Here is a 24,691-nt window from a genome sequence, read left to right as displayed (position 1 = left end):
CAAATATTTTTTTTTTGAAGAGCTCTAGACTACAACTCCCAAAAGGCTCGGCGCATTCACGCCTGCGCAGCAGCGGCGGCGGTGATGTAACGCCAGGCCGATGACGCAGGCGTCGGGCGCAACGGGCCAATGGGGAGCGGGTTGGGGAGTCACGTGCCGTGGGCGGGGCGAGGTTACATTGTGTCAACGCGCGGCTGCAGTGCAACATTGGGGCCGCGGCCCAAGCGACGGATCCAGGCCGGCCCCCGAGCGCGACCCCCGGGCTGCCCGGAGCAGCGGCCTCGCCTCGCCTAGCCTACCCTACCCGCCGGAGCGATGGGAGGAGACCCGTCCGCCTGACCTGCACTGGCACCGTCCCAGCGGGAGGACCGACCTAAACCCAGCCAGGGATCCGGGAGGACCGACCTGAACCCAGCCAGGGATCCGGGAGGACCGACCTGAACCCAGCCAGGGATCCGGGAGGACCGACCTGAACCCAGCCAGGGATCCGGGAGGACCGACCTGAACCCAGCCAGGGATCCGGGAGGACCGACCTGAACCCAGCCAGGGATCCGGGAGGACCGACCTGAACCCAGCCAGGGATCCGGGAGGACCGACCTGAACCCAGCCAGGGATCCGGGAGGACCGACCTGAACCCAGCCAGGGATCCGGGAGGACCGACCTGAACCCAGCCAGGGATCCGGGAGGACCGACCTGAACCCAGCCAGGGATCCGGGAGAACCGACCTAAACCCAGCCAGGGATCCGGGAGAACCGACCTAAACCCAGCCAGGGATCTGGGAATACTGAACCAATCCCATCCAAGGATCTGGGAATACTGAACCAATCCCATCCAAGGATCTGGGAATACTGAACTCACCACAGCCAGGGATCTGGGAATACTGAACCAATCCCATCCAAGGATCTGGGAATACTGAACTAACCCCAGCCAGGGATCTGGGAATACTGAACTAACCCCAGCTAGGGATCTGAGAATACCAAATCACACCATTTTGGAAATATCAAACCAATCCCAGCCAGGAAATTGGGAATACTGTGCTACTCCCAGCCGGAGACCTGGGAAATCCGAGCCAATTTCTGCCACAGAACCGGGTGCATTGTGCTAATCCCAGTGAGTGCATCTGGGATCCTGTGCCGAAAGGTGCCCAGCTAAACCCTGCCAGAAGACTAGGACGTGTGGCATTAATCCCAGCTAGGTCTGGGAGAAGGCTGTGAAATCGGCCTTCCTAACTCTGGAGCTGGTTGTGGGGATTGGGGACCTCTGGCGGGTTTGCACTGGACAGAGCCATTGAAGGTGGGTAGCCGCGTGGGGAGGGTCTGGAACGGGCCTGTATTGGAGTGTTTCAGAGACAGCAGCAAAGCCCGGAGGAACTGCGTCGGTGGCATCAAAAGGCTCGGCTGGAGAAACCCAGCAGCGACATTCCCGAAACCCCAGCGGGGATGAGGACTGAACTGAAAGTATTTCTGTGATCGGTTTTTCTTGGGGTGACTTCGCAGGGGAGTTGGAGGTCCGGTGAGGCCGGCGTAGGAAACCGCTTGCCCTCCCTCCCTTCACTTTCCATTCTGTTGACCCGGAGATGGGCTCGGTCGGAGAGTGAGTGGACGGCCCGAGTGTTTCGTTCAGCGAGAAGCCTTCCTCTGGCCCACCCCCGGCGCGCGCTCGCGCCATGGAGCCCAAGGTCACCTCGCCAGTGACGGCGGCCGAGAAGGTGGACGGTTTCAGTCGGAAGTCCGTCCGGCGAGCGCGGCAGAGGCGGTCTCACGGCTCCTCCCAGTTCCGGTATCAGAGCAGTCAGGTGGAGCTGACCCCTCTGCCCCTCCTGAAAGGTAAGCCTCGTCCACCAATCACCCCCCCCCCCCCCCCGACCGCCATACCTTTGCCTGGCAGGAAGGGAGTTTTTATTTACTTAGTAACCACTACTGTAAAACGTTGTGTTAATCACTACACTACCGTGTGATGGGAATCGAACCCGGGTCACTGGTACTGTAAAACATTGTGTTAATCACTACACTCCCGTGTGATGGGAATCGAACCCGGGTCACTGGTACTGTAAAACGTTGTGTTAATCACTACACTACCGTGTGATGGGAATTGAACCCGGGTCACTGGTACTGTAAAACGTTGTGTTAACCACTACACTACCATGTGATGGGAATCGAACCCGGGTCACTGGTACTGTAAAACGTTGTGTTAACCACTACACTACCGGGTGATGGGAATCGAACCCGGGTCACTGGTACTGTAAAACGTTGTGTTAATCACTACACTACCGTGTGATGGGAATCGAACCCGGGTCACTGGTACTGTAAAACATTGTGTTAATCACTACACTACCGTGTGATGGGAATCGAACCCGGGTCACTGGTACTGTAAAACGTTGTGTTAATCACTACACTACCGTGTGATGGGAATCGAACCCGGGTCACTGGTACTGTAAAACGTTGTGTTAATCACTACACTCCCGTGTGATGGGAATCGAACCCGGGTCACTGGTACTGTAAAACGTTGTGTTAATCACTACACTACCGTGTGATGGGAATCGAACCCGGGTCACTGGTACTGTAAAACGTTGTGTTAACCACTACACTACCGGGTGATGGGAATCGAACCCGGGTCACTGGTACTGTAAAACGTTGTGTTAACCACTACACTACCGTGTGATGGGAATGGAACCCGGGTCACTGATACTGTAAAACGTTGTGTTAATCACTACACTACTGTGTGATGGGAATCGAACCCGGGTCACTGGTACTGTAAAACGTTGTGTTAATCACTACACTACCGTGTGATGGGAATCGAACCCGGGTCACTGGTACTGTAAAACGTTGTGTTAATCACTACACTACCGTGTGATGGGAATCGAACCCGGGTCACTGGTACTGTAAAACTTTGTGTTAATCACTACACTACCGTGTGATGGGAATCGAACCCGGGTCACTGGTACTGTAAAACGTTGTGTTAATCACTACACTACCGTGTGATGGGAATCGAACCCGGGTCACTGATACTGTAAAACGTTGTGTTAATCACTACACTAGCGTGTGATGGGAATCGAACCCGGGTCACTGGTACTGTAAAACGTTGTGTTAATCACTACACTTCCGTGTGATGGGAATCGAACCCGGGTCACTGGTACTGTAAAACGTTGTGTTAATCACTACACTCCCGTGTGATGGGAATCGAACCCGGGTGACTGGTACTGAAAAACGTTGTGTTAATCACTACACTACCGTGTGATGGGAATCGAACCCGGGTCACTGGTACTGTAAAACGTTCTGTTAATCACTACACTACCGTGTGATGGGAATTGAACCCGGGACACTGGTACTGTAAAACGTTGTGCTAATCCCTACACTACTGTGTGATGGGAATCGAACCCGGGTCGCTGTGTGTGTAAAACGTTGTGCTAACCACTACACTACCGTGTGATGGGAATCGATCCCGGGTCACTGGTACTGTAAAACGTTGTGTTAATCACTACACTACCGTGTGATGGGAATCGAACCCGGGTCACTGGTACTGTAAAACGTTGTGTTAATCACTACACTACCGTGTGATGGGAATCGAACCCGGGTCACTGGTACTGTAAAACGTTCTGTTAATCACTACACTACCGTGTGATGGGAATTGAACCCGGGACACTGGTACTGTAAAACGTTGTGCTAATCCCTACACTACCGTGTGATGGGAGTTGAACCCCGGTCACTGGTACTGTAAAACGTTGTGTTAACCACTACACTACCGTGAGATGGGAATCGAACCCATGTCACTGGTACTGTAAAATGTTGTGTTAATCACTACACTCCCGTGTGATGGGAATCGAACCTGGGTCACTGGTACTGTAAAACGTTGTGTTAATCACTACACTACCGTGTGATGGGAATCGAACAGGGGTCACTGGTACTGTAAAACGTTGAGTTAATCACTACACTACCGTGTGATGGGAATCGAACCCGAGTCACTGGTACTGTAAAACGTTGTGTTAATCACTACGCTACCGTGTGATGGGAATCGAACAGGGGTCACTGGTACTGTAAAACGTTGTGTTAATCACTACACTACAGTGTGATGGGAATCGATCCCGGGTCACTGGTACTGTAAAACGTTGTGTTAACCATTACACTACCGTGTGATGGGAATCGAACCCAGGTCACTGGTACTGTAAAACGTTGTGTTAATCACTACACTACCGTGTGATGGGAATCGAACAGGGGTCACTGGTACTGTAAAATGTTGTGTTAATCACTACACTACCGTGTGATGGGAATCGATCCCGGGTCACTGGTACTGTAAAACGTTGTGCTAACCACTACACTACCGTGTGATGGGAATGGAACCCGGGTCACTGATACTGTAAAACGTTGTGTTAATCACTACACTACCGTGTGATGGGAATCGAACCGGGGTCACTGGTACTGTAAAACGTTGTGCTAACCACTACACTACCGTGTGATGGGAATCGAACCCGGGTCACTGGTACTGTAAAACGTTGTGTTAATCACTACACTACCGTGTGATGGGAATCGAACCCGGGTCACTGGTACTGTAAAACGTTGTGTTAACCACTACTCTACCGTGTGATGGGAATGGAACCCGGGTCACTGGTACTGTAAAACATTGTGTTAACCACTACACTACCGTGTGATGGGAATCGAACCCGGGTCACTGGTACTGTAAAACGTTGTGTTAATCACTACACTACCGTGTGATGGGAATCGAACCCGCGTCACTGGTACTGTAAAACGTTGTGTTAACCACTACACTACCGTGTGATGGGAATGGAACCCGGGTCACTGGTACTGTAAAACGTTGTGTTAACCAGTACACTACCGTGTGATGGGAATCGAACCCAGGTCACTGATACTGTAAAACGTTGAGTTAATCACTACACTACCGTGTGTTGGGAATCGAACCAGGGTCACTGGTACTGTAAAACGTTGAGTTAACGACTACACTACCGTGTGATGGGAATCGAACCCGGGTCACTAGTACTGTAAAACGTTGTGCTAACCACTACACTACCGTGTGATGGGAATGGAACCCGGGTCACTGATACTGTAAAACGTTGTGTTAATCACTACACTACCGTGTGATGGGAATCGAACCCGGGTCACTGGTACTGTAAAACGTTGTGTTAATCACTACACTACCGTGTGATGGGAATTGAACCCCGGTCACTGGTACTGTAAAACGTTGTGTTAACCACTACACTACCGTGAGATGGGAATCGAACCCAGGTCACTGGTACTGTAAAATGTTGTGTTAATCACTACACTACCGTGTGATGGGAATCGAACCCAGGTCACTGGTACTGTAAAACGTTGTGTTAATCACTACACTACAGTGTGATGGGAATCGAACCCGAGTCACTGGTACTGTAAAACGTTGAGTTAATCACTACACTACCGTGTGATGGGAATCGAACAGGGGTCACTGGTACTGTAAAACGTTGTGTTAATCACTACACTACCGTGTGATGGGAATCGAACAGGGGTCACTGGTACTGTAAAACGTTGTGTTAATCACTACACTACCGTGTGATGGGAATCGAACAGGGGTCACTGGTACTGTAAAACGTTGTGTTAATCACTACACTACAGTGTGATGGGAATCGATCCCGGGTCACTGGTACTGTAAAACGTTGTGTTAATCACTACACTACCGTGTGTTGGGAATCGAACCCGGGTCACTGGTACTGTAAAACGTTGTGTTAATCACTACACTACCGTGTGATGGGAATCGAACCCGGGTCACTGGTACTGTAAAACGTTGTGTTAATCACTACACTACCGTGTGATGGGAATTGAACCTGGGTTGAACTCTGAACTCCGACATCCTGAGCTGTGATAACATCGGGCTGAATGTCACGCTACCGTAAAGTGTAAGATTTAAAGGTCACTTCAGCGTAGATTTTTTTTTAATGCAGTGGCTGGTGGGTATATGAATGAACTGCCAGAGAAAGTGGGTGCAATTGTGTTTAAATTTCAAAGTAAGCTTATTATCGAAGTACATATATGTCACCATATACAACCCTGAGATTCATTTGCTTGAGGGCATCCTCAGTAAATCCAATAACGATAACAGAATCAATGAAAGACTGCTCCCAGCAGGGCGGACAACAAACTGCAAATACAAAAGAGAAGAGTAAATATCGAGAACATGAGGCGAAGATTGAGTCCATGGGTTGTGGGAACAGTTCAGTGATGGGACAAGAGAAGTTATCCTCACTGGGTCAGGAGCCTGATGGTTGAGGGGTAATAACTGTTCCTGAACCTGGTGGTGTGGGACCTGAGGCTCCTGTACCTCTTTCCCGATGGAATCAGTTCAGAGTTGAGGTTATCCTCACTGGTTCAGGAGCCTGATGGTTGAGGGGTAATAACTGTTCCTGAACCTGGTGGTGTGGGACCTGAGGCTCCTGTACCTCCTTCCTGATGGAATCAGTTCAGAGTTGAAGTTATCCTCACTGGTTCAGGAGCCTGATGGTCGAGGGGTAATAACTGTTCCTGAACCTGGTGGTGTGGGACCTGAGGCTCCTGTACCTCCTTCCCGATGGAATCAGTTCAGAATTGAGGTTATCCTCACTGGTTCAGGAGCCTGATGGTTGAGGGGTAATAACTGTTCCTGAACCTGGTGGTGTGGGACCTGAGGCTCCTGTACCTCCTTCCCGATGGAATCAGTTCAGAGTTGAGGTTATCCTCATTGGTTCAGGAGCCTGATGGTTGAGGGGTAATAACTGTTCCTGAGCCTGGTGGTGTGGGACCTGAGGCTCCTGTACCTCCCTGATGGCAGCAGTGAGAAGAGAGCATGTCCTGGGTGGTGGGGTCCCTGCTTTCCTGCGATAATGCTCCATGTCGATGTGCTCAGTGATTGGGGGGGGGGGGGTCTTTACCTGTGATGGACTGGGTCATATCCACTACATTTTGCAGGATTTTCCATTCAAGGGTCTTGGTGTTTCCATCCCAGGCTGTGACTTAGCCAGTCCACTATATAAGTTTGTCAAAGTTTTATCCGTCATGCCAAATCGCTGCAAACTGCTTGGGAAGTGGAGGTGCTGCTGCTGTGCTTTCTTCGTAGTTGTACTCACCTGCTGGGCCAAGTCAGCTCCTCTGCAGTGACAACACCGAGGAGTTTAAGGCTGCTGGCCCCCTCCGCCTCTCATCCCCAATGAGGACCGGCTCCTGGACCTCTTCCTGAGTGAGAGGTGGTTGTGGCACCACTCAGCCAGATTTTCAGTCGCCCTCCTGTCGGCCAGTGGTCCCGGGCTGCGAGGAAACGGTACAGAACGACACGAGTCAGCTGCTCCTTTCCTCATTCCCTGTAACGCACTGTTGAACTTGAAATAACCTGCCAAATCATACCCAACAGCACAGAAAACCTACAATAGCACTAATGTATAGTAAAAGCGGGAACGGTGTGATAAATACACAGCCTATATAAAGTAGAAATAATGTATGTACAGTGTGGTTTCACTTAACGGAATTAGGAAGGTTTAGCCAAAACTGATTTGGAGAGAAACAAACTGGCACGTACACGTATGTGCACGTCACGTATGCACACGTCACAGGTGCGCACACAGATTCCCACGCAAAGTATCATGGACATGGTAGTCTGTCTTGGGGAAACACAAGTGTCCCGTATTTGACTGCTACTTTTGTCCCTTATTTGGGAGAGAGGAAGCTGGCAACCCTACTTGAACAACACCGCCCCCCACCGTCGTGGGTAAAAACGGTCAGGGACCCCTGCTGTGGGCTGATTCATCACCACCTTTGATTCGGCCAGTGACAGTGGTGTCGTCAGCAAACTTAAACGCGGTTTTGGAGCTGTGCTTAGCCACGCGGCCACAGGTGGAAAGCGAGTAGGGCGGGGGCTAGGCACACATCCCGGTTGTGCTCCTGTGTCGACGGAGATGTTGCCAATCCAAACTGACCGGGGTCTACAAGTGAGGAAATCGATGATCCGGCTGCACAAGGAGGTATTGTGGCCAAGGTCTGGAAACCTATTGATCGGTTAGGGTTAAACTGGAAGTTGCTGGGATAGCACAGCATGGAGGGGCAGAAGGGCCGATTCCTAAATAGGTAAAGAGTGGTGAGGTGTGGCACTCACTGCCATCCCTGCCCTTGAACTTAAAGTACCTGTTTGATCTTTGATGAGACCATCAGATGGGATAGTATTTTCTTGGCCCCCCCTCTGGGAATGTGATGGGCCAAATGGCACTTTCTCTGTGGTAAAGTTTACAACTTTATGAAAGCCTTCAATTTCAAATTGTCGTTGTTGATATTATGAAAGATCCCACCCACCCTGCTCATGGACTCTGTCAGGGAGGAGGTTTCGTAGCATCCACGCCGGGACCTCCAGACTCAACACCTCCCCCCACTAACCTGCCCCTCCACACCCCCCAACTACCACTACTTTATCATCTCCTCTCAGAGTCACCTTGTGTACAGACGCTCCTGTGCCCAGCAAACTTTATGTGTGTTTATATTTTTGTGTGTCTTTTGGATTGTTTTGTTCCTTAGCTGCATCAGACTTGGCGCAACAGTTCTCCTTTACACTTGCACACGGGAAGTGACATTAAATAAGCTTCAGTTTTCAATCTCAAACTGCTTATTCCATGTAATTGTTTACAAAAATGAGAGAGGATTGAAGTCTGTTTTGATGTCCTGGGACTGGATGGGAAACGGGCCGGAGACTGGGATGCTGTGCATGAAGTTCTTTGTGAATAAGACTGTCTGATGAGGATGTCTGCCCTCCCTCCACAGAAGGGGGCTGCCCTCATAGGTTTCCTCTTGCCCCCACCCACCACACCAGTCGCCTCGGCATCCAGCACATAATTCTCCATTACTTACGCCATCTCCAACGGGATCCCACCACCCATCCCCCCGACTTTCTGCTTTCCGCAGGGATCGCTCCCTGCGCGACTCCCTTGTCCGTTCGTACCCCCCCCCCCCCCGCCCGATCTCCCTCCTGGCACTCCTCCTTGCAAGCGGAACAAGTGCTACACCTGCCCCGACACCTCCTCCCTCACCTCCGTTCAGGGCCCCAGACAGTCCTTCCAGGCGAGGCGACACTTCACCTGTGAGTCGGCTGGGTTCATCGACTGTACCCGGTGGTCCCGGTGTGGCCTGATCTCATAGCGGCCACCCATTTTAATTCAGCTGCCTGTCCTGACATGTCAGTCCTGCCACGATGAGACCACCCTCAGGTTGGAGGAACGACTCCTTGTGTTCCTGCTGGGTAGCCTCCAACCTGACGGTACGACCAGCCATTTCACCATTCCCCCATCCCCTTTCCCCCTCTCACCTCATCGCCTCCCTCTGGTGCTGCTCCTGCCTTCTGTCCTCTTCTATTAACCCCCCCTTTCCAGCCGGGATTCTCCTTCAATCAACTTCCCAGCCCTGTACTTCACCCCTCCCCCTCCTGGTGCCACCTTTCACATTGTGTTACCCCCCCCCCCCCCCCCAACTCTTGACGCCTCGTTTGTTATTTTCCCTCAGTCCTGATCGAGGATCTCACATGGCCTGTACTGTTTGCCAGGGCTGCTGCCTGGCCTGCTGGGATTTCTCTTGTTTCTGCGGGGGGTGCTGTGATCCCAGCAGATGCACACGTTCACTCTGACTCCAGCGGTACCGAGTGTCTGAGTGCATATCCCGTAAATGAGTCCCGTCTGTCTTTTTTTTGTGCTGCATCAGATCCGGAGAAATTATTATTTCATTCTCCTTTGCGTGCTGGAAATGTCATTCCACAATCTTGGATCTTGAGCCCAGATTAATCAAATGGCTCCCTTGCTCTTTATCACATTAGTCTCCGAGTTCTACATTCCTTCAAATATTCTGGTTATTAATTGTTTGGGTATTTTCATCCTCCCTGAAACCCAGAACTGACACTTCCATCCTAACGTCCCTCCATTTCCCTTGCTCGCTCCTTGGGGCCAATCCCCTGTATCGAGCTGTGACTACCTTTCCCATTTGGGACTGGAGCTTGTAAAAGTCGAGTTTATCACCAGGCGGTCGAGTAAACCACAGGTGCAACGGGGATCTTAACTCGCAGCAGATTGTAGATACTTGGCATTGGACAGGAGCATTCACAACGAAAACGGAAATTGAACATGATTTTTACAAGAGTGGTTTTCCTGAAGATCTGACCTTGGCCCAACGTACTGGTACAATTGCAAGGAAGGCACGAGAGTGGTAATACAGTATTTCATCTGGAGTTTGAGGAGAGTTACTGTGTCACCAGGGGCAATGGCAGATTTATTCAGCATTCCAACCGTTCATATCACTGTCAGGTTCTACCAGGGGTGGAGAACTTGGCCGCGTTCACACCCATCACTCTCGGCGGCTTCTCTCGTTCCTCCGCATTCGTGCACGTAACCCAAGGCGGACGGTCGCCATGGTAGCAGAGCGGAGCTCCAGAGTTGATTTCTGGCGCCGTTCTGTAAGGAGTCTCCGTGGAATGTCTGGTTTCTTCCCAGAATCCAAAGTAGGCTGACGAGTCGGTGTAAACGGACCTGTGACTGGGTTAGGGTTAAACCAGTTTGGAGTTTGCTGGGCCGGCCTGGGATAGAAGGGTGTTTAAAACAGATGCGGAGAGGTTTCTTTAGCCAGGATAGAGTTTGAGTTTGCTGGGTGTTTCTCTTGGCCAGAAAGACGGGTTGGTGGGTACACAGACAGAGGGTGTTCTCCTCTGGGGGGTGGGGGGGGGGGGTTGGTTTGAGGCGTAGAGAAAACAGTCTCTTAGGATGGTGAGTAGGCCACAGGACTAGGGCAAGGAGGAACTTGTCGAGCCCTTGCTCCGATTTCTCTACCCCCGTCTTGAGCTGCGCGTACAAAAGAGGAACTCAGCAGGTTAGGCAACATCTATGGAAATGAATAAACAGTCGACATTCCAGGCTGAGGCCCTTCATCAGGCCTGGAAAGGAAGGTGTGGTGGTGGGAGGGGGTGACATTCCAGGCCGAGGCCCTTCATCAGGCCCGGAAAGGAAGATGTGGTGGTGGGGGGGGAGGTGACATTCCAGGCCGAGGCCCTTCATCAGGCCCGGAAAGGAAGGTGTGGTGGGGGTGGGGGGGTGACATTCCAGGCCGAGGCCCTTCATCAGGCCCAGAAAGGAAGGTGTGGTGGGGGTGGGGGGGTGACATTCCAGGCCAAGAACTTCCATCAGGCCCGGAAAGGAAGGGGGATGACGTTTCGTACCGAGACCCTTCACCTGGACGGGAAGGGAAGGGCACCCCTCAATTCTGAGGCTATGCCCCCTTGTCTTAGACTCCCCACCGTGGGAAGCGTCCTTTCCACATCTACTCTGTCAAGGCCTTCAGCATTTGAAAGGTCCCCCCTCACGCTTTGAGCCCCTGCACTGTCCAAGCTCATGAGTAACACTGACATTGTGGGCTGAGCAGGCTCGAAAGCCCTGGGGTACCGGTTTCTGTTCTGTCATCGATTTTACCTCAGCAACAGGAGGCTGTAACTCTAAAACTTGCTCAGCCAGGTGCAGCTTTCAGACGTGCCCAAGCCTGCTTCTCACAAATATTTGAATAATGTTATCACCTATTGAGAAAAGTTTCTGCGTTAGCAGCTGTTTGTCGTGGGTATAGAATACTGCAGCACAGAACCTGGTCCTTTGGCCACCTCGTCCGTGGCGGATCCCCCCCATCCACGCACCCATCTAAACCTCTCTTAGACACTGGCATCTACCACTTGCACTGCCAGCTCGTTCCACGCTCTCAGTGTTCCCCTTCAACATTTTACCTTTCACCCTTAGCCCATGACCTCTAGAGTAGTGTATTTGACTTGAGTCTGTGTCTGTGAAGTTTGGTTTTGCATCAGTTGAACAGTATAGAGTGAGGCTGTTCGGCCCAACTGCTCTGTTCCTGGCCTTTGGGACCCACATGAATTCCCTCGCACTCCTCTTTTTGCCTCCAGGCAGACCCCCTCCTCTTCCTTCTCTCCCCCCCCCCATGTACATTTCTGAGACTTTTCCTGTCATTTAAGTGTTACGTGTGTCATGCTCTCTTCTCACTGCTGCCATCAGGAAGGAGGTACAGGAGCCTCAGGTCCCACATCACCAGGTTCAGGAACAGTTATTACCCCTCAACCATCAGGCTCCTGAACCAGTGAGGATAACCTCAACTCTGTACTGATTCCATCGGGAAGGAGGTACAGGAGCCTCAGGTCCCACACCACCAGGTTCAGGAACAGTTATTACCCCTCAACCATCAGGCTCCTGAACCAGTGAGGATAACCTCAACTCTGAACTGATTCCATTGGGAAGGAGGTACAGGAGCCTCAGGTCCCACACCACCAGGTTCAGGAACAGTTATTACCCCTCAACCATCAGGCTCCTGAACCAGTGAGGATAACCTCAACTCTGAACTGATTCCATTGGGAAGGAGGTACAGGAGCCTCAGGTCCCACACCACCAGGTTCAGGAACAGTTATTACCCCTCAACCATCAGGCTCCTGAACCAGTGAGGATAACCTCAACTCTGAACAAATTCCATCAGGAAGGAGGTACAGGAGCCTGAAGACACACACTCAACGATTCAGGAACAGCTTCTTCCCCTCTGCCATCAGGGAGGAGGTACAGGAGCCTGAAGACACACACTCATCGATTCAGGAACAGCTTCTTCCCCTCTGCCATCAGGGAGGAGGTACAGGAGCCTGAAGACACACACTCAGCGATTCAGGAACAGCTTCTTCCCCTCTGCCATCAGATTTCTGAATGGACATTGAACCCATGAACAGCACCTCACTACTTATTCTCTTTTTATACTACTAATATTTTTTAAAGTTAAACATTTACTGTTTATATCATTATGCCTTGCAATGTACTGCTGCCACATAACAACAAATTTCAGGATGTGTGCCAGTGATGATAAATCTGCTTATTATTTTGTATTCATGCGGTTGTTTGTCCGCCCTGTTGGTGTGGTCTTTCACTGGTTCTCGGATTCACTGTGAATCCCCACAAGGAAGTGTGTATGGTGGCATATCTGACCTTTCTTTGAACTTTGGGCGGGCGGCCGTACGGGGTTAGGACAGTCACGGTTCTGGCATTTGCCGCAGGCCTGTCCCGGCCTGGGCTTGGAGGCAGGAAAGAGAGAGGCTTGCTTTGCTGCGTGCGCTGATCTGTGGAGATGCTGTTTGTGGTGGCGGAAAGTGTGGCAAACTGACGTGCTGCTCCCAGCACGTCCTTGGGTGTGTTGCTGGTTAACGCAAAGGGCACATTTCACTGCGCAGAAGTCCTGGGGTCATGAATATAGTGAGGGAGGGGTGTGGGACAGGGGGCAGAGAAGGAGTGTCAGGGACGGGTACAGACACACCCAGCCCTGAGACACCAGGCAAGGTCATTTGATCCCAAACAATCGGTTTATTGATCATTACAGAATGTCTCTCTGGTGCTTCCCGCTCCCTCCCCTCTCCCTTCCCCTTTTCCCAACCATGATCCCCCTCTCCCTGCCCCCTTCCCACTCTCAGTCCACAATAGAGACCCAGATCAGAATCAGGTTTATCATCACTCACACATGTCTTGAAAACATAGAAAACCTACAGCACAATACAGGCCTTCAGCCCACAAAGTTGTGCCGAACATGTCCCTACCTTAGAAATCACTAGGCTTACCTATAGCCCTCTATTTTTCTAAGCTCCATGTCCCTATCCAAAAGACCCTATCGTATCCACCTCCACCACCGTTGCTGGCAACCCATTCTACGCACCCACCTCTCTCTGTGTGAAAAACTTACCCCTGACATCTCCTCAGCACCTTAGACCTGTGTCCTCTTGTGGCAACCATTTCAGCCCTGGGGAAAAGCCTCTGACTATCCACACGATCAATGCCTCTCATCATCTTATACACCTCTATCAGGTCACCTCTCACCCTCCGTCGCTCCGAGGAGAAAAGGCCGAGTTCACTCAACGTATTCTCATAAGGCATGCTCTCTGATCCCGGCAACATCATTGTAAACCTCCTCTGCACCTCCCGGTTTCACCGATCACCATCTTGTACTCCCTCCCCCCCCCCCCCCCCCCCCACCACCATCTTCTTTGTCTGACTTCTCGGTTCTCTTTCCAGTCCTGATGAAGGATCTCGGCCGAAACGTTGACTGTTTACTCTTTTCCGTGGTTGCTGCCGGGACTGCTGAGTTCCCCCAGCATTGTGTGTGTGGTAAGGAGTGTAGTGCCTGGCTTCTATCCAGTTAGATCCTTATTTAAAAAAAATATTCTGAGTTCTTTCTTCAGTTCTCATTCCACATACTACAGCACCAGCACTTTATTAGATACACCTATACCCCAATGCAGGTATCGAAACAGCCAATCACGTGGCAGCAACTCAGGGCATCAGAGCACGCGGACACGGTCCGGAGGTTCAGTTGTTGTTCAGACCAAACATCAGAACGGGGACGAAATGTGATCTGAGTGACTTTGACTGTTGTTGCCAGATGGGGTGGTCTGAGTATCTCAGAAACTGCTGATCTCCTGGGATTTTCACACACAACAGTCTCTAGAGTTTACAGAGAATTGTGTGAAAAACAGAAACCATCCAGTGAGGGGCAGTTCAGTGGGTGAAAACCCCTCGTTAATGAGGGAGGTCAGAGGAGAATGGCCAGACTGGCAGGAACTCGGATAACCAGGCGTTACAACGGTGGTGTGCATCTCTGTGGTGGATGGGCAGATGACCACTGGCATACTGTTAGTAGCCACTTCTTCTTCTGTAGGTAAACTCCTGTACCCAGTAAGGAATGCAGTCCCTGGTATGCTTCAACAAGTCTGTGTATCCCTTCGTGCTTGAAGTATATCTGAACATGCAAGCTATTCCTTTGTAGGCGTGATTAATCCCCCACAGGAGTTTGCCAGCTACTCCCTTCCCGAAAAGCTCTCGTGTGTTGCTTAACTTCCTTCAGTGATCCAGCCAGCATTAATTTAAAGCGCGTGGCCTCTGTAATCTGTTTAACGCCTCGAGGGGTTGTTGAAAGCCTCCGTGTAGTCACAAGGAACAGCAATAATTATCTAGCTGGTTGTCTTGGTGGGGCTCTGGGAATAAAGCCACTCGAGTTTTGTGATAAGCATTCTTGAAATCTGGCTCCCTGTGATTTTGGCACATCAGAAGCAAACTTTTTAAAACAACAGGAGATATCCTGGGGTGTAATTATTGCAGAGCAGAGACAAAAACAGTTATTCTGAGCCTTAATAAATCCGAGTCTTCCTGTTGTGACCAACTCTAGTTCTCTGACTTTGGGAAGGACAGTTTGAGCTGGAAGGTGCGGGAATCTTGGATCCGACGCTGCCTGGTTCGGTTGCCGTTGACGCAGCTCAGAAATGGGAGGCTCGGTGACTGTGGCCTGAGCCACCAGCTCCTGGGCTGTCCTGGCACAGCTCGGTGGCTCCTGGGCTGTCTTGGCACAGCTCGGTGGCTCCTGGCTGTGGAGTGGCTTCTGGGAACGCTGCCATTGGTGCTATTTGTTCGCTCTTGGTTGTGTGTGAGATTTATTCTTTTTGCACGTTTAATGGCCTTGTTGTGTGGGGGCTTTCTTTAAAAAGGTTCTGTGGCGCAGCTTCATTTTGTGTCTGCAAGAAGACGAATCTCGAGGTTCTACATAGTTTGATAATAACTGTACTTTGAACTTGGTGAAGGTGCTGGAAAAATTTGCCAGAATAATTCTGGGGTGGCTGAGGAATTTCAGATCCAGGGTTCTGCTGGAAAGTCAGAGTCCGGTTTATGTCGCTGGCACATGTCGAGAAGTTTGTTGATTTGCGGCAGGAGTGCATAATAAAAGCAATAAAGAATATATGATACTGAGCGAAAGGACTTGGGCACGCGCAGAGCCAGGGTGCCTGAGACTTTTACTCAGTACTGTATTTGTCAACATGGAGCGGAGAGCGAGTTTGTAAATCTGGCGGGAGCAAAGGATGTTGGGAATGGTGAGGGTGGAGCGCCGCGGGAGGGGTGTGGGACAGGGGGCAGAGAAGGAGTGTCAGGGGTGGGTACAGACACACCCAGCCCTGAGACACCAGGCAAGGTCATTTGATTCCAAACAATCAGTTTATTGATCATTACAGAATGTCTCTCTGGTGCTTCCTGCTCCCTCCCCTCTCCCTTCCCCTTTTCCCAACCATGATTCCCCTCTCCCTGCCCCTTTCCCACTCTCAGTCCACAATAGAGACCCAGATCAAAATCAGGTTTATCATCACTCACACCTGTCATGAAATTTGTTTTTGTGGGAGCAGTACGGTGCGATACATAAAATTATGATAGCACTGTGCAAAAGTCTCAGGCACCCCAGACATATATATCTGATTTGGCTGCTCGTAGAACCGATGGCTTGGCAGGACTCAGGAGAGGGAAAAGGAGCATATGATTGATAGGATTGTTCTGAGCTAGCATGGACCCAGTGGGCCGAACTGCCTCCTGTCTGTGTCTGGGCACTCTATAGTGAATAGAGACAAGTGATACCAGGGGTAAGGAGGTTTGATTGGGAGGCTTGGGGACGTTATTCTTGGTGCAATAAAGGAGATTGAGCTACCAAGGGTTTTGAGAGGAAATATGCCAGTGCTTAAGCTGGTGGCTGGTCAGGAAGCAAGGACGGTGAATGATCATGCTTTGGTACAAGGAATAAAGACCTAAACTATTTTCTAAATGAGAGAATTCAAACATCGGAAGTGCAGAGGGATGTGGGAGTCCTCGTGCGGGATTCTCTAAAGGTTAATTTGCAGGTTGAGTCTGTGGTGAGGATGGCAAATGTGAAGTTAGGATTCATTTCGAGAGGACTAGAATATAAGAGGAAGGATGTGATTCTGAGGCTCTATGAGGAGCTGGTCTGGCTGCATTTAGACTATCCTGAGCGCTTTTGGGCTGGCGTTGGAGAGGGTCCAGAGGAGGTTCATGAGTGATTCTGGGAATGCCAGGATTAATTTACGAGGAGCGTTTGATGGCTGTCTGCCTGTATTTGCTGCAGTCGGAAAGACTGAGAAGGGGATCTTATTGGAACCTCTCGAGTATTGAAAGGCCCAGACAGAGTGGGTGTTTTCCGTGGCAGGGGAGGGCACAGCCTCAGAACAGAGGGAAGTCCATTTAGAAGAGATGAGGAGGTGCTGACACTGTGGAATTAATTGGCTTTGAAGGCCAAGTGGAGATTGATAGGTTTTTGATTAGTCAGGGTGTCAGATGTTCGTCAGCCATTGTGGAACGAGCAGCCTGGATGAGCTGAATGTCCTGATTCTGCTCCCACGCCTTACGGAGTTGGTGAGCAGGTTCAGAGTACCAGCAGAAACGCGAGGTTTTTGTCTCTTGGTCATTTTCACCCCGATGCTATCCAACACACCCAGCTGCAGCCTGCAAATTTGTCATCTCGAGGAAGGGTCGCGCGGGCCCCCCCCCGCCCCCGCAAGTCGACTGTCTCCTCCCCTTCGTCCGCGTTGCCCGGCCTGCCAGCCCTGGATTTCCAGTATCTGCAGAATCTCTGGTGGGGAAGATCTGTCATTCCAGTCACCAGAGTTCAAAGTAAATGTATCATCAAGGTCATCATGTACAATCCTCAGGTTCATTCTCTTTTGGGCATGCTCGGTACATCTGTGGAAAAATAACAGAATCCATGACAGTGCTCAACTGGGGCGTTCATCCAGAGCGCAAAGATAAAGAAGTGTGCAAACGCAGATAGAAGACATAACAACAATAAGCCAGCTGTAAACATCGGGAAGCCGTGATGAGGAGACCTTGAAAGTCAGTCTGCTGGTTGTGGGAACATTTCAGTGATGGGGCGAGTGAAGTTATCCCCTCTGGTTCAGGAGCCTGATGGTTGAGGGGTAATAACTGTTCCTGAACCTGGTGGTGTGGGACCTGAGGCTCCTGTACCTCCTTCCCGATGGAATCAGTTCAGAGTTGAGGTTATCCTCACTGGTTCAGGAGCCTGATGGTTGAGGGGTAATAACTGTTCCTGAACCTGGTGGTGTGGGACCTGAGGCTCCTGTACCTCCTTCCCGATGGAATCAGTTCAGAGTTGAGGTTATCCTCACTGGTTCAGGAGCCTGATGGTTGAGGGGTAATAACTGTTCCTGAACCTGGTGGTGTGGGACCTGAGGCTCCTGTACCTCCTTCCCGATGGAATCAGTTCAGAGTTGAGGTTCTCCTCACTGGTTCAGGAGCCTGATGGTTGAGGGGTAATAACTGTTCCTGAACCTGGTGGTGTGGGACCTGAGGCTCCTGTATCTCCTTCCCGATGGAATCAGTTCAGAGTTGAGGTTCTCCTCACTGGTTCAGGAGCCTGATGGTTGAGGGATAATAACTGTTCCTGAACCTGGTGGAGTGGGACCTGAGGCTCCTGTACCTCCTTCCCGATGGAATCAGTTCAGAGTTGAGGTTATCCTCACTGGTTCAGGAACCTGATGGTTGAGGGGTAATAACTGTTCCTGAACCTGGTGGTGTGGGACCTGAGGCTCCTGTACCTCCTTCCCGATGGAATCAGTTCAGAGTTGAGGTTATCCTCACTGGTTCAGGAACCTGATGGTTGAGGGGTAATAACTGTTCCTGAACCTGGTGGTGTGATAATGGATGCTATTTTCTTATCTGGGAAATTAAAGGGTTAACACACGTGTGTTCAGTGCCTGGGTCTTATCCTTTCAATATTAGATAGATTTCAATGGGGTCACCACCCACCACTCGTCTAAATGGAATGAAGGTGAGATCTCATCGAAACCTATTGAATACTGAAAGGCTGAGATAGGGTGGATGTGGAGAGGATGTTTCCTATAGTGAGGGAGTCTGGGACCAGAGGACACAGATAGAGTGGATGTGGAGAGGGTGTTTCCTATAGTGGGGGAATCTATGACCAGAGGACACAGATAGAGTAGATGTGGAGAGGAAGTTTCCTATAGTGGGGGAGTCTAGGACCAGAGGACACAGATAGAGTGGATGTGGAGAGGATGTTTCCTATAGTGGGGGAGTCTAGGACCAGAGGACACAGATAGAGTGGGTGTGGAGAGGATGTTTCCTATAGTGGGTGAGTCTAGGACCAGAGGACACAGATAGAGTGGATGTGGAGAGGATGTTTCCTATAGTGGGGGTCTAGGACCAGAGGACACAGATAGAGTGGATGTGGAGAGGATGTTTCCTATAGTGGGGGAGTCTAGGACCAGAGGACACAGATAGAGTGGATGTGGAGAGGATGTTTCCTATAGTGGGGGAGTCTAGGACCAGAGGACACAGATAGAGTGGATGTGGAGAGGATGTTTCCTATAGTGGGGGAGTCTAGGACCAGAGGACACAGATAGAGTGGGTGTGGAGAGGATGTCATTGAGTGTATAGGTTGATAGGTTCTGGATTAGTGAGAGCGTCAAAGGTCATGGGGAGGAGAATGGTGTCGAGAGGGATAGTAAATCAGCCATGATGGATTGATGGTACATACTCGAAGGGCCAAATAGCCTCATGTTGCAATATCTTATGCTTCAAACTGTTGGGTGAGGAAATTCTTGCAGGGAGGGTTAACTGGGAGGAATGGTTTAGACATTTGCAGTGTGGGGGAGAGGTTGGGAAATTGACCTCACTGTGAAAGGTGACTTCAACCAGAAAGGCCGATACAGCTGCGGGAGCTGGTGATTTCGTCTACACTCGTCCCCCGGTTAAACTCTACTCTAATCACTTAGGACCATTCTCCACTCCGTCCCATCACACACTCCCGGGGTCAGACACAGAGTGAATCTCCCTCCACACCGTCCCATCACACACTCCCGGGGTCAGACACAGAGTGAATCTCCCTCCACACCATCCCATCACACACTCCCGGGGTCAGACACAGAGTGAATCTCCCACCACACCGTCCCATCACACACTCCCGGAGTCAGACACAGAGTGAATCTCCCTCCACACCGTCCCATCACACACTCCCGGAGTCAGACACAGAGTGAATCTCCCTCTACACCATCCCAGTACACACTCCCGGAGTCAGACACAGAGTGAATCTCCCTCCACTCCGTCCCATCACACACTCCCGGGGTCAGACACAGAGTGAATCTCCCTCCACTCTGTCCCCTCACACAGTCCCGAGGTCAGACACAGAGTGACCTTCCCTCCACTCCGTCCCCTCACACACTCCCGGGGTCAGACACAGAGTGAATCTCCCTCCACACCTTCCCATCACACACTCCCGGGGTCAGACACAGAGTGACCTTCCCTCCACTCCGTCCCCTCACACACTCCCGGGGTCAGACAGAGAGTGACCCTCCCTCTGCACCGTCCCATCACACACTCCCGGGGTCAGACAGAGAGTGACCCTCCCTCTGCACCGTCCCATCACACACTCCCGGGGTCAGACAGAGAGTGACCCTCCCTCTGCACCGTCCCATCACACACTCCTGGGGTCAGACACAGAGTGAATCTCCCTCCATACCATCCCATCACACACTCCCGGTGTCAGACACAGAGTGACCCTCCCTCCACTCCGTCCCCTCACACACTCCCGGGGTCAGACACAGAGTGAATCTCCCTCCACACCGTCCCATCACACACTCCCGGGGTCAGACACAGAGTGACCTTCCCTCCACTCCGTCCCCTCACACACTCCCGGGGTCAGACAGAGAGTGACCCTCCCTCTGCACCGTCCCATCACACACTCCCGGGGTCAGACAGAGAGTGACCCTCCCTCCACACCGTCCCATCACACACTCCTGGGGTCAGACACAGAGTGAATCTCCCTCCATACCGTCCCATCACACACTCCCGGTGTCAGACACAGAGTGACCCTCCCTCCACACCGTCCCATCACACACTCCCGGTGTCAGACACAGAGTGACCCTCCCTCCACACCGTCCCATCACACACTCCCGGGGTCAGACAGAGAGTGACCCTCCCTCCACACCGTCCCATCACACACTCCTGGGGTCAGACACAGAGTGAATCTCCCTCCATACCGTCCCATCACACACTCCCGGTGTCAGACACAGAGTGACCCTCCCTCCACACCGTCCCATCACACACTCCCGGTGTCAGACACAGAGTGACCCTCCCTCCACTCCGTCCCCTCACACACTCCCGGGGTCAGACACAGAGTGAATCTCCCTCCACACCGTCCCATCACACCCTCCCGGGGTCAGACACAGAGTGAATCTCCCTCCACAAAGTCCCATCACACACTCCCGGGGTCAGACACAGAGTGAATCTCCCTCCACACCGTCCCATCACACACTCCCGGGGTCAGACACAGAGTGACCCTCCCTCCACACCGTCCCATCACACACTCCCGGGGTCAGACACAGAGTGAATCTCCCTCCACACCGTCCCCTCACACACTCCCGGGGTTAGACAGAGAGTGACTCTCCCTCTGCACCGTCCCATCACACACTCCCGGAGTCAGACACAGAGTGAATCTCCCTCCACACCGTCCCATCACACACTCCCGGAGTCAGACACAGAGTGAATCTCCCTCTACACCATCCCAGTACACACTCCCGGAGTCAGACACAGAGTGAATCTCCCTCCACTCCGTCCCATCACACACTCCCGGGGTCAGACACAGAGTGAATCTCCCTCCACACCATCCCATCACACGCTCCCGGGGTCAGACACAGAGTGACCCTCCCTCCACACCGTTCCATCACACACTCCCGGGGTCAGACAGAGAGTGACCCTCCCTCCACACCGTCCCATCACACACTCCCGGTGTCAGACACAGAGTGACCCTCCCTCCACTCCGTCCCCTCACACACTCCCGGGGTCAGACACAGAGTGAATCTCCCTCCACACCGTCCCATCACACCCTCCCGGGGTCAGACACAGAGTGAATCTCCCTCCACAAAGTCCCATCACACACTCCCGGGGTCAGACACAGAGTGAATCTCCCTCCACACCGTCCCATCACACACTCCCGGGGTCAGACACAGAGTGACCCTCCCTCCACACCGTCCCATCACACACTCCCGGGGTCAGACACAGAGTGAATCTCCCTCCACACCGTCCCTTCACACACTCCCGGGGTCAGACAGAGAGTGACCCTCCCTCTGCACCGTCCCATCACACACTCCTGGGGTCAGACACAGAGTGAATCTCCCTCCACACCGTCCCATCACACACTCCTGGGGTCAGACACAGAGTGAATCTCCCTCCATACCGTCCCATCACACACTCCCGGTGTCAGACACAGAGTGACCCTCCCTCCACACCGTCCCATCACACACTCCCGGGGTCAGACAGAGAGTAACCCTCCCTCCACTTCATCCCCTCACACAGTCCTGGGGTCAGACACAGAGTGACCCTCCCTCCACACCGTCCCATCACACACTCCCGGGGTCAGACAGAGAGTAACCCTCCCTCCACTCCGTCCCCTCACACAGTCCCGGGGTCAGACACAGAGTGAATCTCCCTCCACACCGTCCCCTCACACACTCCCGGGGTTAGACAGAGAGTGACCCTCCCTCCACTCCGTCCCCTCACACAGTCCCGGGGTCAGACACAGAGTGAATCTCCCTCCGCACTGTCCCCTCACACAGTTTCTTGCGGGGGTTCAGGCACCATGGTCACTGTGGACACACCAGTGTCTTTTCTTGCCCCTCCTCGGTGCAGCCCCGCCTGCGTTGCTTCGTCACAGTTCTCTGTCACAGAGCATGGTGACGCAGCGTCTCTGTGAGGGCAAGGCCTGGCGGTGCCTTTATTTTTAGAAGCAATTGGAGAGCTGCCACTGGTTCGCGTTATCTGGAAACCTCGGATGTAAGCAGGAGATGAGGAGGAGCTGGTTTCCCCAGAGAGCAGCGAAGCAGTGGAATTCTCTGCCTGGGAAGCTGCCGAGGTTGTCTCAGTAACGATATTTAAGGCACTATGATGGAATGATTTTTTGTGAAGTGGGAATTAAGGGTTATGGGAAAAAGGCAGGGAGTTGGTGCTGGTCAGCGTAAATTTGTTATCAGTGTGTGTCTAGCCATACACAACCCTGTGATTGATTTTGTTGTGGGTATACTCAGTAAGCCCATAACAGAATAATAACCATCATGGAACGAATGCTGAAAGGGCCAGCACAAGAGGACACAGGTTTCAGGTGCTGGGGGGTGGGTAAAGAGGAGATGTCAGGGGTAAGTTTTTCACTCAGAGAGTGGTGAGAGCGTGGAATGGGCTGCCAGCAGTGGTGTTGGAGGCGGATACGATAGGGCCTTTTAAGGGACTCCTGGGTAGGTACATGGAGCTTAGAAAAATAGAGGGCTGTGGGTAACCCCGATGTAATTTCTAAAATAAGTACATGTTTGGCACGGCATTGTGGGCCGAAGGGCTTGTATTGTGCTTTAGGCTTTCGACGTTCTGTTGAAGACAACATCCATTTGGGCGATCAACCGCTGTTCAACGGACAACAGGAGGAGATAGTAATGATCGGTAAATGAGCAGTCAGTATTGAGAACTGGTACTATGGTTTGGGCCTGCTCCCAGACCAGGCCTGAGGACACACTTGGTTCAGAGTGCTGTTGTTTGCACGATTTCTCCTCCCTCTCTCTGCACATCAGGTGCTGGGCTGTTTTACTTCAATTGGGCTCTGGCAGGTTTCTTGCTGTATGTAAGCAAATAAATCTAAAAATCATTCATTTATACATTCTTTGATAATAAATGTACTTTGAAATCTTTGGAACATGAGGTGAGGAGACCTTGAAAGTGAGTCCATAGGTTGTGGGAACATTTCAGTGATGGGGCAAGTGAAGTTGAGTGAAGTTATCCCCTCTGGTTCAGGAGCCTGATGTTTGACGGTAATAACTGTTCCTGAACCTGGTGGTGTGGGACCTGAGGCTCCTGTACCTCCTTCCCGATGGAATCAGTTCAGAGTTGAGGTTACCCCCTCTGGTTCAGGAGCCTGATGGATGAGGGGTAATAACTGTTCCTGAACCTGGTGGTGTGGGACCTGAGGCTCCTGTACCTCCTTCCTGATGGAATCAGTTCAGAGTTGAGGTTATCCCCTCTGGTTCAGGAGCCTGATGGATGAGGGGTAATAACTGTTCCTGAACCTGGTGGTATGGGACCTGAGGCTCCTGTACCTCCTTCCCGATGGAATCAGTTCAGAGTTGAGGTTATCCCCTCTGGTTCAGGAGCCTGATGGTTGAGGGGTAATAACTGTTCCTGAACCTGGTGGTGTGGGTCCTGAGGCTCCTGTACCTCCTTCCTGATGGAATCAGTTCAGAGTTGAGGTTATCCTCACTGGTTCAGGAGCCTGATGGTTGAGGGGTAATAACTGTTCCTGAACCTGGTGGTGTGGGACCTGAGGCTCCTGTACCTCCTTCCCGATGGAATCAGTTCAGAGTTGAGGTTATCCTCACTGGTTCAGGAGCCTGATGGTTGAGGGGTAATAACTGTTCCTGAGCCTGGTGGTGTGGGACCTGAGGCTCCTGTACCACCTTCCTGATGGAATCAGTTCAGAGTTGAGGTTATCCTCACTGGTTCAGGAGCCTGATGGTTGAGGGGTAATAACTGTTCCTGAACCTGGTGGTGTGGGACCTGAGGCTCCTGTACCTCCTTCCCGATGGAATCAGTTCAGAGTTGAGGTTATCCTCACTGGTTCAGGAGCCTGATGGTTGAGGGGTAATAACTGTTCCTGAACCTGGTGGTGTGGAACCTGAGGCTCCTGTACCTCCTTCCCGATGGAATCAGTTCAGAGTTGAGGTTATCCTCACTGGTTCAGGAGCCTGATAGTTGAGGGGTAATAACTGTACCTGAACCTGGTGGTGTGGGACCTGAGGCTCC

General features: G+C 51.8%; 1 protein-coding gene across 1 annotated transcript in view; it reads left to right on the top strand.

Annotated features, from left to right (window-relative positions):
* Nucleotides 1–1,608: 1,608 nt before the first annotated feature.
* The window catches only part of ppp2r5b (protein phosphatase 2, regulatory subunit B', beta), a 118,284-nt gene continuing 95,201 nt past the window's right edge, over nucleotides 1,609–24,691 (top strand). Inside the window, exon 1 of the mRNA XM_059954823.1 lies at nucleotides 1,609–1,826. Within this exon, the coding sequence (XP_059810806.1) occupies nucleotides 1,667–1,826 (160 nt within the window). The 5' untranslated portion in view covers nucleotides 1,609–1,666. The remainder of the gene's footprint in view (nucleotides 1,827–24,691) is intronic.

Source organism: Hypanus sabinus, chromosome 31, assembly GCF_030144855.1.
Source record: "Hypanus sabinus isolate sHypSab1 chromosome 31, sHypSab1.hap1, whole genome shotgun sequence".
Taxonomy (NCBI): Eukaryota; Metazoa; Chordata; class Chondrichthyes; order Myliobatiformes; family Dasyatidae; genus Hypanus; species Hypanus sabinus.
The sequence above is the reverse complement of the archived record's forward strand: the minus strand, read 5'-3'. Positions and strand labels throughout refer to the sequence as shown.